Here is a 12,344-nt window from a genome sequence, read left to right on the forward strand (position 1 = left end):
GTACAAGCCCGCAGCTGGAATAAGTATAAGATCACAAGGCTGCGGCAATTGAATTCCTCATTCGCTTTTCCATCACTTCCTTCCCCCCCTGACAGTCTACCTATATAGACCGCAGGAATTAACCTCATTTGATCATGGGCGGATTTAATCATCATCCTCCTCCTCGGCCTGGACCAGGTAACGGGGCTTGATGTCCTTCCATTGGCGCTGAACATGGGGTTAGCAAGATATTCGGATAGAAATCGGGCGATCCGGGAGATCGGGTCGACCGAGGTATTCGAGAAAGAAGAGCGAAAACACATACACCGGCGTTCCAGGAATCCCAAACCTTGTTGGAGAAGGTGTCGAAGGAGCTGTTGTGCAGAAGTTTGGTCAGAAGTTGTTGTATAATATGGAAGGGGGGTGGGTAGGTAGGATGTAACGCACAGCTCGAAGGCGAAGGCACCGGCGAAGATGGTGGTCAGGAAGACCGCATTCTTACGAATGATGGACCTAGAAGACGGTTAGAGAGAGGAAAGGCGAGGGCGATTGCGACTGCGACTGCGACCACGATCATGGGGTTGGGGGTTGGGGGTGGGAGACATGCTGGTAGATAACGTTGGAGATCTGTGATCGCGCGACAACCAGTTAGCTCGGAAACTTCAAGCTGCAGGGAAAGCATTGTAGTCAAAGGCTTGAGAAAGACTTACGCCGGCCATTGTGAAGGAGTTGTGCTGACAATGAGGTGGGGAGTCGAACGGAGGGATTGAAGAGGTTGAAGTTGGCTGAATTCGCTGAGGACGAAAAGCAGCGGGAATTCCCGGCTCGCTGATTGGCCATTGACCGCGTCCCCTCCGGCCATCCGTTCACTCGAAGCCGCAGTTGGGCTTGCTTTGTTTTTGGGTTTTTTGATATTCTCGAATTCCTTTCCAGGACTCTCGACGATTGCTCTGTCGGGGGTAAATTACAGTCCTCTACTTAGGTTGGTGCATTCGATCATTTACAACCTTTTTTTCGTCTTTGTTTCTCCGATTCCCTCCTCCTCCTCTCATCGCCCTCGACCATGTCTACCAACTCCGGTATCACCACCGACGCCACGACTGGCGAACGCTACATTCCTTCCTCACTTCGAGCAGACGGCTCGAAACGCCGTGAGATCAAGGTAAAGCCGGGATATAAGCCCCCAGAGGATGTGGAGCTCTACAAAAACCGTGCTGCCGCCGCATGGAAAACTCGTGGAAGAGGTGGGGTGCCTGGGGCCGAAAGTGTGAGCAGCGAGGACGACAAGACCGCTCAAACCGCGGCTAGCAATAAGAACGCCAAGCGCAGGGAAGCCAAGCGTAAAACCAAAGAGAACGAGGAGTCGAACAGTCCCGCCGAGAAAAAGGGCGCCGAGTCGGAGAACTGGCGTGTCCCCGCCCCAAAGAAGGAAGAACAGCCTGCTCAGGACCCCGTCGACATTGAGGCCGATAAGGAAAAGAAAGCTCGCAACTTGAAGAAGAAGCTCCGTCAAGCCCGTGACCTGAAGGAGAAGAAGAGCCAAGGTGAAGCTTTGCTCCCCGAGCAGCTGGAGAAGGTCATCAAGATCCAGGAGCTTGTGCGACAGCTCGACGTCCTGGGATTCGATTCCAATGGCGACAAGAAAGACGATTCCGGCAAGGAGAATGCTTGATCAAACACTCCTCTGTGTGGTGCCTTCCAGCACCCCTACTTTTACCCATAATGGGACGCCATCAGTGTCACACGCAACCTAGGCCCTGGCAGATATGCAGCGTGCTATTACCACCAACTGAAATTCATGTCTAAATCACCCTGCAGACCTGCAGGTGCATTGGGCATATATATTACAGTCAGCACTCAAAACCGGCCAGCCTCAACCGACACCTCCAGTTTCTCACATACTGTCTGGCATATTCAACGGCGTGGCTGGGTAAGATGCGACACTCCGACCGCTCGAAATCAAAATCACTCTGAGATTGAGCTTTGTATTCATCCGATTCTTTCTCTCGGGTCGGTTTGAAAATTAGAGAGGCATTGTCGGAAATGAATCGCCCATGTATGTTCAACCTTGCCAGCCTGGAGCAACAGAACAGCAATAGTCTACCAAGAATTCAAGTTTACATTTGTCTACGAAGAATATACTTCAGTATACTGTTCTGGCTTTCGCCCTATGCATCCCTATTGTCACTACTTGCCTGGCTATATCGTACATAGTATATCTATATCTTATATTGATAGCTGTGAACTACCATCGGATTGAGGTTTCAAGTCCCCAAGGGCTTCAGTCCCAATCCACAGGACTTGAATTATCGAGGCTCCACATCCACGATCCGGACTGGCGCTGTAGGTATACCACCTTGCATGTCCCAGTTCTCGTAGTCAAATGACAAATGATGATCATGGACGACGAAGGAATCTCCACGTCTCAGCTCGGCCCTAGGTGGAAGTTTGAACCCGACACCATACGTTGCAGCCATAATGCCCTGTTTGATACAGTCCCCGACACCGACTCCGTTGTACCAGTTTCCAGCGAGGACAAGTCTCTGGTCAAAGTCACGCTTTACCGTCTTAGACAGCTCATACATGCGGTCCAGGTGACCCACGGTATATTGAGGGATGGCATCCTGTTGCAGTCGGCTTCGCGCAATAGCAGGCTTCTCCGTGACACCAAGATGCCGCTCAAGCATTTTGCATGCCATGCTGACGGCAGTTTCATGGTCTGGATAGTCGCCGGGTCTAAAATGGTCCCAGTAGTGACCACCCATCATCACGGTCAGTTTGGTACCTTTGGCAGTGTCCTGTGAGACGGGCTGCCTTCTAATCGTCCATGAGCCGTCGCCGGCTTCTTCGCATTCCCCTAATTCCTCGCCGGAACTGGAGTCAGTAGCGAATATAACACCCAGTCCACACTCCGGGTTCTCGCTAGCCGGCGTGGAGCGCGGGATGAGGTATCCGAAACCACTGATGGAAAGAAGGTTGGGGTTGGAATAATAAAGATTGACAACCATCACAGTGGTAGCATAATCGAATGACTTGAGTTTCTGGATCGTATCACTTGGCAGCTTCGGGCTAGAACGTCCCGTAATCTTAGGGTGGTTCGTCGATTTAGGGGGTGCGGCGAGGATTTTGGTCAGTGCAGGGGCGGGGATGGCAGCGATGACATGGTCGTAGACTTCCAGGCTTTCCGAGGTAGAGATCTAAGATGTATGTGAGCCCGGGCGAGATTCCTCGGCGATTTTGAATAAGCAGAATCAACTTACCTCCATAGGACTGTAGCTTCCCGGCTGGTGTGAGATCGTTTTTATATCCGCCTGGGTCTTGACATTGACCTTGTCCGATTTTCTTAAGGCGGAAACAAGCCCATCGATGAGCTGCTGTGTCCCACCTTTGAAAGTAAAAGTACTAGCGTAGCTACCCATTCCGCAGAGCCCTGGGAGCCTTCGGACAATCGTAGTTCCCGAATTGCTCAACCTTGTCTCCTCGGCAATCAGAGAATCATCCATCGGCAAGGATTTTGTGCGATTCCATGCCCTCATGATCATACTATACATAATGCCGCTGCCTTCGAGGTTGCGCATAGGACCTAGTAGAGTTTGGGCGCTCAGTTTATCAATATCTCCTGCATAAATACCATGCATCACTGCGGAGACAATGTTGTCTGCAACCTGGGAGTTAAAACGACGTGATATAAAATGTGAGACGGATTCATCTTTCTGCCATTGGTCGGGCATGCGAGCAGGCTTGATGTGTTCAAATAAAACGGCCGGAATTATTGGTCTGAGTAAAGGCTCCTGTATGAATGATCGAAAAGCATTTGCCAAATTCTGCATGTAGCTCAAACCGGGGATGGGCCCAGGCAAACGAACGAGATGATCGGGATAGTAGATATACCGATTCATTGCCGCCGATGCCGATTTGGGTGTGAAGATTACTTGATCGCCCAGTCCAATTGAGTCAGCCTGTATAGCAAAAATGTCAGCCATCGGCTTTGTATTTCCAGGGTATGCGTGTGCGTGGTGTATCTTACCATATCCATCATGCACTCTCCTGTTGTCGACGTCCATTTCAATGTGCGTGGGCCATACTCGAACACCACTTTGCCGTCACCGACAGGAATTTCCTCCGATTCCATCCATCCGCCAAATTTGTGTGATTTTTCGTAGAGTGTGATGCCGGTGCATTTGGGGTCTCGCATAAGTTTCCACGCGGCTGTCAGACCGGTGATGCCACCTCCGACGACGGCAACATTGTACGCGCGTCGCTGACAGGTGATTGCGGAGATAAGAGGTCGCGTTCTAGCTCGTATTCCATTCGAGATGTAGGGTAGGGGCATTTCGGCGAAAAAAAGACACCCAAAAGGTCCAAGGACGAGCGGAATTCTGGGGTAGTCGGGGCGGCAGCTTCCGTGAATCGTGATCCCAAAGGTAACGTGACCGCCTAACTATAAGAGAACTTGGATATGGATAGGGGGGGTCACAGCAACCATCAATTTAACTATGTATATATCTGTGACAGTAATTACTATGATTGGATATAATAGTCAAGAAAAGGTAAGCCCATTGCTAGATCTAGATAGGATTGATGCTAATGTTGACAGTATTATGGTTATCGAAAGCTGTGTGCGGTAGCTTCTACCCTGTAGAAAGCAGCCGAAGCTACCGAGTAGTGGGACCAGCTCTCCGTTTAGTACTAGTTCGGGGCCCCTGATGTATATGGTGAACCGTGGTGAGTTTCGTACTCGTAGTAGTTATCACCTGTCGAAGTCTATGTAGTGGAAGATGGAGATCGCCGTGTGGTGTGGGGCTGACAGTTAGGGTGGTTTGGGTTGGCAATATTTGGTGCCGACTTGCCTTCCGCGCACCGACATATCAAGTCGATTTGAACTTATTCTCGAATACTGGATCAGTGCTTAGAGGCTTTGCTCTCGATCAGATATGGGTGGTGTTCCCTTCCAGTCCAAAGGGTGCCAAACGTGTAAAAGCCGCAAAATCAAGGTGGGCAGATCACATCGCATCCGCCCTCGTGAATTTCAAGCCGACGGTGCATTGCTAATGTAGGGTACAGTGCGATCTCCAGCAACCCGAATGTGCACGGTGCATCAAGCGTGGTCTCTCCTGTCCAGGGTATGACAAGGATCGAACTTTTGTTCATTATAAATCCGCAAAAAGACTAGTAGCTGCATCTCAAATCGGGGTGACCGCAGCAGGACCCCAGTCGTCTCCCCTGGAGATTGCCCAAAATGTGCCTCTACCCGCGCCTGTTAATTCCCGCCCCGAGAATCGTTCCCAGATATTTTCTTCTTTTCTAAGCGCCTACTTCCCCCTTGATACAGTGGGACTCGTGGGCGCTGATGTATGGTACCATTTGATCACCGGCTTTGCTACTCTCCCCAGCAGGACCGTCACATCAGCATCATTATTGGACAAATCAATGTGTGCAATGACTTGTGTTGCTTTAGGTCAGATAAAGCAGGATCAACAGCTCGTATATTATGGTACCTCCCTCTATAACGCTGCAATAAAACACATGTCGAACATGATTCACCGAAATACCCCCAACGAAGAACTCCTTTATGCAACAGTGATTTTCCAGAGACTCGAGGTGAGCTTTCCCAGGTCGGTACGTATCAACATCTAATCTTACAGCCTTTCTTCTGTATGCAGCCTTTATTTTCTCCCCTTGGTGTTGAGGCCTGGATTGCCCATTCCGAGGGAACGAATGCCTTTTTGAGAAAATGCCATCGTGATGCTCCAAACAATCCCCTAGTCGAATCAATATATCAGCATCAAAAAATATTGGGAGTGGTATGTCGAGTATCCCGGTTTGAGTCTTCATACTCTTCTAATTTAAGTCATCATGATGCAGACGGACCCATTGAAGTCCTCAGAGACCGCTGGCAAACCCATTGCCGGGCCCTTCGAGATATACGCAGCATTCAAGCCCATCCTCGCCGGATTTAAGCAGCTGAACACTCTCAGTAGTCCTGAGTATTGCGAGAAGCTCCTCAGGGATTGCATTTCCCACAAAGATAAAATATCCGCCTGGTTCGCCAGCATAAAGCCATCACTTGGCACGGAGCCCACTTCTTACCCAAACTTCAAATCAACCTGTGCACATTTGCCCGCAACAGATGAAGTTTTCGGTGCCGCATATCAGTTTCCTGATCTCAAAAGCGCTAGGCTTCATGTTCTCTACTGGACGGCATTATGTCTCGTGTATCCAATGATCTACCAGGCCAAGATACACACCATGGCGCACGATGGACGCGCTAGAACTATGGATCCAAACACTGACCAGGACTACATGCTCTCCTGGTACTATGCAGACGAAGCTTGTCGAGGTATCCCGTATTGTCTGACGAATACTGAGCAAATATGGGGCGCCCAGGGCGTGATGTTCTCCATAGCTCAGGCCTCAATGATATACAGCAATATCAGATGGCGAGAGAAATTCATGTGGTGCCAGAATGCATTTACGGCTATAGAGTATCTCGGATTTGGACTTGCAGTTTGCCTTAGAGAGGCTGCCTTGAAACATTGGTTTGTCTCGGAGGATACACATGTGATGCCCACTACAGTTCTTCCATTGAGAGATGGGTCGCTGAAGACACCAGTGCCGTCAACGGGTGAAGGACCGAGGACAATTCTGGAGATAATTGAGCTATCGACTGATCCTTAGCTTTCTCATTCATGACCTACTACTATAGACATGCTTTCGGGGTCACAAGACGTTCTATACTATGGTTGTCGCTACATAAGTATCATACATATTTGAACTACTCAAAGTACTCCAGGGCTGTGTTTTAAATCGCCCAATAAAGGAGTGAGGATTCGTAAAGACACTTACAAGTACTTAGGGGGGGCTGAGGACCTTGGTTATATTGAGCACCTTGGAAGTCATCGTACGCCAGTGAAAGATTCAGTCGAGTCTATAAGAACAAGCGGGGCTTGTGGATAATTCGTATTTTCCAAGCAGATCAAGGGGATATCTATGTACAGGTAAAGTCGGGGCAAGCAAATGCATCATCAAGGTATGAACGCCCTCTCCATCCATCCATTCATCAATTTCAGATTGTACACAAAATAATATTTTCCGCGCAGGCATCGTGGCCAAAGGATATCAATTGAGGCGTAGTCACGCGGTCAGCTCCGGGTTCTGGGATTCATCGCCGTCGGGCTTAATGAGTTCCTCTGGGCCATCTTCGTTGGCGACAAATTTGCGATCGCTAACGTGGTTCCCGGAGTTCGGCGTCCAAACCTTGTCACCAAGGTTACCGCGCTGGCCTTCGGCGTGCTTATACGGACACGTGCGGTTCATACACGGGTTAAACTTGCAGGCCGTGTCCAGGTGGGTGAACTTGCAGCCTTCGGTCTTGCAGTCGGCACCGTTTTTGCAGAGCGGCATGCTGGGGTGCTTGAAGTGGCAGTTCGGGTTTGTGCAGTGGGGGAAGAATCTGCACATCTCTTCAGCCTGGTGGACAGATCGAACGGCTGGTGAAGGATGACGGCCGGTGCATTTTCGGTTCTTGCAGGCACCTCCAAAGGAACAGACGTCAGAGACATCGACGGATGTACCCTCGGGAGCGGCGGGTGATTGGTGGGCAAACTGGCAGTCGGATCGTGTGCATCGGAGGTTAAAGCGGCAAACGCCCTCGGCCTCGCCTTGCGCGCTTGGCGCGCCATCCATCGCTGTATCCATATCGGCATCGGTTGCCTCTCCACCCTTGTTGTGCTGGTTCTGTCCGCGCTTGTTAAAATTGCCACCTCCACGTTGACCACGCTGACCACGCTGGACACGGTCAAACAACGAGCGACTTTGCTGGCCGTTCTGGAAAGCCGGGTTGACGGCGGGGGGAACAAAGCCGGGCATGAGCTGGGACATCATTTGGGCTTGTTGTTCCAGCATCTGCATGAGCTGCATCTGGTTCTCAGGGCTCATCATGTTGCCTTGCATTCCCATATTACCGCCCATTTGGCGACCACCACGACCCATATTATTTCTAGCGCCCTTCATTTGGCCTCGGCCGTGACCACCGATGCGACCATTCCCTTGGTTTCCATGAACGCGGTGAAGCGCGGAGTCGTTTCGATCCAAATTGCGATTAATTTGGTTGAGCATCCGCCCTCTACCACCTCGTCCACCGCGCATCGCTTTCGGTCCGGTTGGTCTGTTAAAAGTAGTCAGCATTGTGGTCATAAGGCAAAAAGAAACGATGAGTCTGAGAATTGGTACTTACACTGAGTCACCGACATCACCCATCTCGGCATCTCCATTCATCTGGAATCCAGGCGCCTCGGGGTTCAGACCCGTGGGAGCACTTTGTTGGCCCCCAGCGATCCCATTCGATCCCACATCCGGTCCTCCATTAATCTGCTGGTTCAGCATTTGAACCTGGCCAAAAAGCCAATTTGAAAACTCGAGCGCTTGTGTATCGCCTTCGTCCAGGCCCAAGAAGTCGTTTGAAAGCTCATTTGCGAGTTGCTCTTGTGACTTGCCGTTAATGAGCATGAGTACGATATATTCAATCAAAGCAGACTCTTGGCCGTCATCTGTACTCCAACCCATCTCGACCAGTTTAGGCTGGATGACGCTGGCAACAGCCGCCGCGAGGGGCGAGTCTTGAGTGATGGTCGGGAGGACATCCATGTTGGGCGAAAAGAAAATGCGAAGATGTTTAGGTAGGAATCGGTCGGAGAAAGAAGTTATCAACGGCGGTTGATACTTTGCGCCACCGAGCTAGAACGGTTCTTCGACCGGGCTGGCGTGAGGAATGGCCGGAGGATTGTGAAAAGGGAGGATTTGTGCGCTTTAATATATTGAAGAGAATTGAATTCCGCGTGGCGGTCTGGTCGAAAGACGATTCAGATCTTCGTTCAGAGGTTGACGCGACAATGAAAGCTTGGATGTTGGAAGAGGACGAATTTGGAAATGCGCCAGGTTGTGTCACGTGGGCGGTACAAACTTGAAGGTACAAAGGGTGCAAAGGGTGCAAAGGGTGCAAACAATAACATCGCCCAAAGCGGATCTTGAAGCGGCTCCTTTGGCTTTGTTCCGGCATTGTATGCCTTGAAACACTTCAACTCCATTGTTTGGGTAGTTTTCTGGGTTAAATAAGGGTCGGAGGTCCCAAATATATATAAAATATAAAATATACGGTATTTTTGCCGGTTTCATCTCTTAATCTTGATTGATTCAACCAACTTGAATGCATCCCGAGGTCGCTGAAACTTTGAAAGACCATTTTGTATAATATTTTCAGTCAGTCTGGTATACTAGTACTAGTACTAGTAGCACCATGATGGATGCCATTCACCGGACAAACTAGTACCTACCAATGTCACGGACTCACGGTACAGCCCGGGGTCGGGAGAACGACCCGCCCTTCGAGGCCACTAGTATGTTTTAGTATTCAATTTAGTGAGCTCTTGGTTAATCTTTGACCGTATGGCAAAATCCCGGGGGGACTGGTATAGGACTTGTACTTGGTCAAATATATGGCTCTCAATATCATGAAAGATAATATTGAGATACTTCAACTTGAAGCAGATTTTATTGCATACCTAGAGTAGTATAGTACTACTCGTAGTAGTTGGTCCCTTTTTTCCCGCCCGGGGTCTCCTGACCTCGAGACTTAATTTATTAGTTACTAGTAGTACTAGGGTGTGCTCGTGGTCATGTCTGACATGGATGATTTTCAGAAACATCCCCACAGTAGCCGCAAGCCTCTCAAGCGACCGCGGGATCACGCTGGAGCCGCCCCGATGGTAATGTATAATGTAGCTTATGCACACTAAATAGGCTGCATGCTGGGTGATCAATACTCCCAGGCACCTGCACAAACTAGTCATGTATTGCTTGGCCAAAAGCAATGATGTAGATCTCCACACGGGAATCACCCCATGTGAAACCGGCTAGCCGAGGTCGTTCTCCACACATACTCTACAGTATTCCACAAATTTCACACGGACACGGACACGGACACGGATATGAACAGCATTTCCCCGGATTGTTGGACCACTGACGAGACCGTTGAAGAGAGGAGATAATCCGGGGGAGATCCACAGTAAGACGGCAATTGAGATACTAGGGACCAGTAATAGATCGAGGGGGCCTGGCTCTGACACATGATACCTCAAATGGAGGGATGTTGCACTGTGGTAGATGAAGTCATCCGGCGGGGCTCGCAAGCACCTCGCAAGGATACCTCGAAGAAGCCACTGGACTTTAACTTTGTGGGGAGGTATGAGATATCAGACTGCCGCCATAGGGCGAGTCCACATCCGGTGGAGCCCCCGCGTTGCTTTTCTCCGGGGGGAACGGGGTCCACGAATCCACCCAACCTTACTTCGACTCGCTTGCTTTAAATACCTTAGACTACCCCTCCCTCGCTCGCCTTACCGTAATGACTTGAAGACGTTGCGAAAACCAATCGTTGTATGTGCCCTTTGAGTCCTACAGAAGCCTTTTAAGCAGACTGCCGGTCCCTTTCCATGACGCCAAGGTGACAAGGGCACCTAGAACTCACAATCACCATGATTGAGGACCTCTTGATGGGCAAGATGCCCGGACAGGCGTTTCTCTGGACCGTATCACTCTTCGTTGCTATCCTCATTGTCCGCAAACTCCAGGTATCCGCTCAGATCTCTCGTCTTGGGGCTCGAGCTCCCAAGATCTCGTTTCATCTGCCATATGGTACGTCATCTGTCCAACTTATTAGCCACATTTGATCAGAATCGCTCACCACCCCCACTAGCTCTCGACTTCATTTACAAGGGCCAACAAGCCAACCTGGTCCATAAGGATATCGAGTTCTGGGATGCTTCAATAACCGCCGCAGGGGGGATGCGAAACTGCAAGACCGCCGAGCTTGATGCGGGCGTCTCCACTCGTGCAGTCATGACCAAAGACCCAGAGAATATCAAAGCTCTTCTGACCGGCCAATTCGCCGATTATGGCAAAGGCGAACCTTTCCACCGCGACTGGAAGGAATTTCTCGGCGATAGTATCTTCGCCACTGATGGAGAACTCTGGTCCAACTCCCGCAAGCTCATCCGCCCCATGTTTTCCCGCGATCGCATCGTTGACACCGATGTCTTTGAGAAGCATGTGCAGAAACTCATCCCGCTCCTGGGTGGTAGCACTTCGCCCAAGGGAGGCCGAGTGGTCGATGTCGGATCACTCTTCTTCCGTTATACCCTCGACGCTGCAACAGACTACCTGCTCGGCCAAGGCACAGACAGCCTGGAGAATCCTGCTACGCGGTTTGCAGAAGCATTCAGATATGTGCAACAGCGCCAGGCCAAGCTTTTCCGATTCGGGTAAGTGATTTCGATCTTGTGCGACGTTAAAAAAAATCCCCAGTCATCGAAAAGTTACACCAAAAAAAGGAAGATGACTCAATTTACTAACCTCAATTTTCACACAAACAGAGTCTTCAGCTTCTTCATGTCTCGCACAGAATTCCGCCGTAACTTGAAAATCATGGAGGAGTTCATCCAACCATACATCGAAACTGTCCTCGCTCTCTCCTCTGATGAACTCGAACAAAAGCTCTCCAAGCGCGAAACTTTCCTTGACGCCCTAGCTCGATTCACTCGCGACAAGCAAGTGCTGCGCGACCAACTCGTTGCCGTCCTCCTTGCCGGCCGCGACACAACGGCCGGAACCCTCTCTTTTTGCTTCTCTGAACTCTCCCGCAACCCAGAAGTCGTCGCGAAGCTGCGTGAAGAAATCAGCTCTCACCTGGGCGTTGGTGAGGCGGGTCAGAAACCCACCTATCAAGATTTAAAGGAAATGAAATATCTGAACGCAGTCATCAATGAGACTATGCGCGTTTATCCCGTCGTTCCGTTCAATGTGCGCTACTCATTGCGCGACACAACGCTTCCTCGCGGCGGTGGTCCAGATGGTCAATATCCTGTCGGTGTTCGCGCTAACACACGCGTGATATACTCGACCATGTTAATGCAGCGCGATCCAGATCTCTATGACAGTCCGGACTCGAAAAATTACTTCGATCCGGGCAAGTGGATTCCTGAACGGTGGGTTTCGGGCTGGTCCCCGCGTCCGTGGCAGTTTGTTCCTTTTAATGGCGGTCCGCGCATCTGCATCGGGCAGCAGTTTGCTACTATCGAGATGGGGTATACTATTGTTCGAATCTTGCAGGCTTATGAGCGTATTGTTGCGCTGCCGGTTAGTGGAAAGGATAAGGTTGAGGATCCCATTCTGCGGTTCGAGATTACGCTCAGTCCCGGCTCGGAGTTGAATTGTGTGTTTGTGAAGGAAGGGGAGGAATTTGCGCGCAGCTCCTCGCAGGCATAGGTTCACCTTTCATGTCGAGTCTGATTGTCGCAGCTTGATAAATT

At 50.4% G+C, this 12,344-nt stretch overlaps 6 protein-coding genes across 6 annotated transcripts; 3 read left to right on the top strand and 3 right to left on the bottom strand.

The window, feature by feature from the left end:
- Positions 1-144: 144 nt before the first annotated feature.
- On the bottom strand, positions 145-841 carry N7509_010758 (cytochrome b-c1 complex subunit 9; the record flags this gene model as incomplete). The annotated part of the gene is made up of 4 exons (XM_056635395.1): positions 145-207; positions 305-353; positions 427-492; positions 690-841. 4 exons carry the CDS (start codon positions 839-841, stop codon positions 145-147), a joined length of 330 nt encoding a protein of 109 aa, XP_056486015.1.
- Positions 842-1,042: 201 nt separating this feature from the next.
- Positions 1,043-1,651, top strand: N7509_010759 (putative RNA binding protein Pym; the record flags this gene model as incomplete). The annotated part of the gene is made up of 1 exon (XM_056635396.1): positions 1,043-1,651. One exon carries the CDS (start codon positions 1,043-1,045, stop codon positions 1,649-1,651), a length of 609 nt encoding a protein of 202 aa, XP_056486016.1.
- Positions 1,652-2,285: 634 nt separating this feature from the next.
- On the bottom strand, positions 2,286-4,312 carry hem14 (oxygen-dependent protoporphyrinogen oxidase; the record flags this gene model as incomplete). The annotated part of the gene is made up of 3 exons (XM_056635397.1): positions 2,286-3,176; positions 3,240-3,938; positions 4,007-4,312. 3 exons carry the CDS (start codon positions 4,310-4,312, stop codon positions 2,286-2,288), a joined length of 1,896 nt encoding a protein of 631 aa, XP_056486017.1.
- Positions 4,313-4,913: 601 nt separating this feature from the next.
- On the top strand, positions 4,914-6,657 carry N7509_010761 (Zn(II)2Cys6 transcription factor domain-containing protein; the record flags this gene model as incomplete). Its single annotated transcript, XM_056635398.1, has 4 exons — positions 4,914-4,973; positions 5,044-5,580; positions 5,643-5,783; positions 5,845-6,657. 4 exons carry the CDS (start codon positions 4,914-4,916, stop codon positions 6,655-6,657), a joined length of 1,551 nt encoding a protein of 516 aa, XP_056486018.1.
- A 456-nt stretch (positions 6,658-7,113) lies between these two features.
- On the bottom strand, positions 7,114-8,625 carry N7509_010762 (mRNA-binding protein NAB2; the record flags this gene model as incomplete). The annotated part of the gene is made up of 2 exons (XM_056635399.1): positions 7,114-8,146; positions 8,216-8,625. The coding sequence occupies 2 exons, from the start codon at positions 8,623-8,625 to the stop codon at positions 7,114-7,116; spliced, it is 1,443 nt and encodes a 480-aa protein (XP_056486019.1).
- A 1,886-nt stretch (positions 8,626-10,511) lies between these two features.
- N7509_010763 (cytochrome P450) lies at positions 10,512-12,300 on the top strand (the record flags this gene model as incomplete). The annotated part of the gene is made up of 3 exons (XM_056635400.1): positions 10,512-10,671; positions 10,733-11,297; positions 11,409-12,300. The coding sequence occupies 3 exons, from the start codon at positions 10,512-10,514 to the stop codon at positions 12,298-12,300; spliced, it is 1,617 nt and encodes a 538-aa protein (XP_056486020.1).
- Positions 12,301-12,344: the final 44 nt, after the last annotated feature.

Source organism: Penicillium cosmopolitanum (genome assembly GCF_028827165.1).
Source record: "Penicillium cosmopolitanum strain IBT 29677 chromosome Unknown utg000009l:1.0-9042332.0:1.0-9050551.0, whole genome shotgun sequence".
Lineage (NCBI taxonomy): Eukaryota > Fungi > Ascomycota > Eurotiomycetes > Eurotiales > Aspergillaceae > Penicillium > Penicillium cosmopolitanum.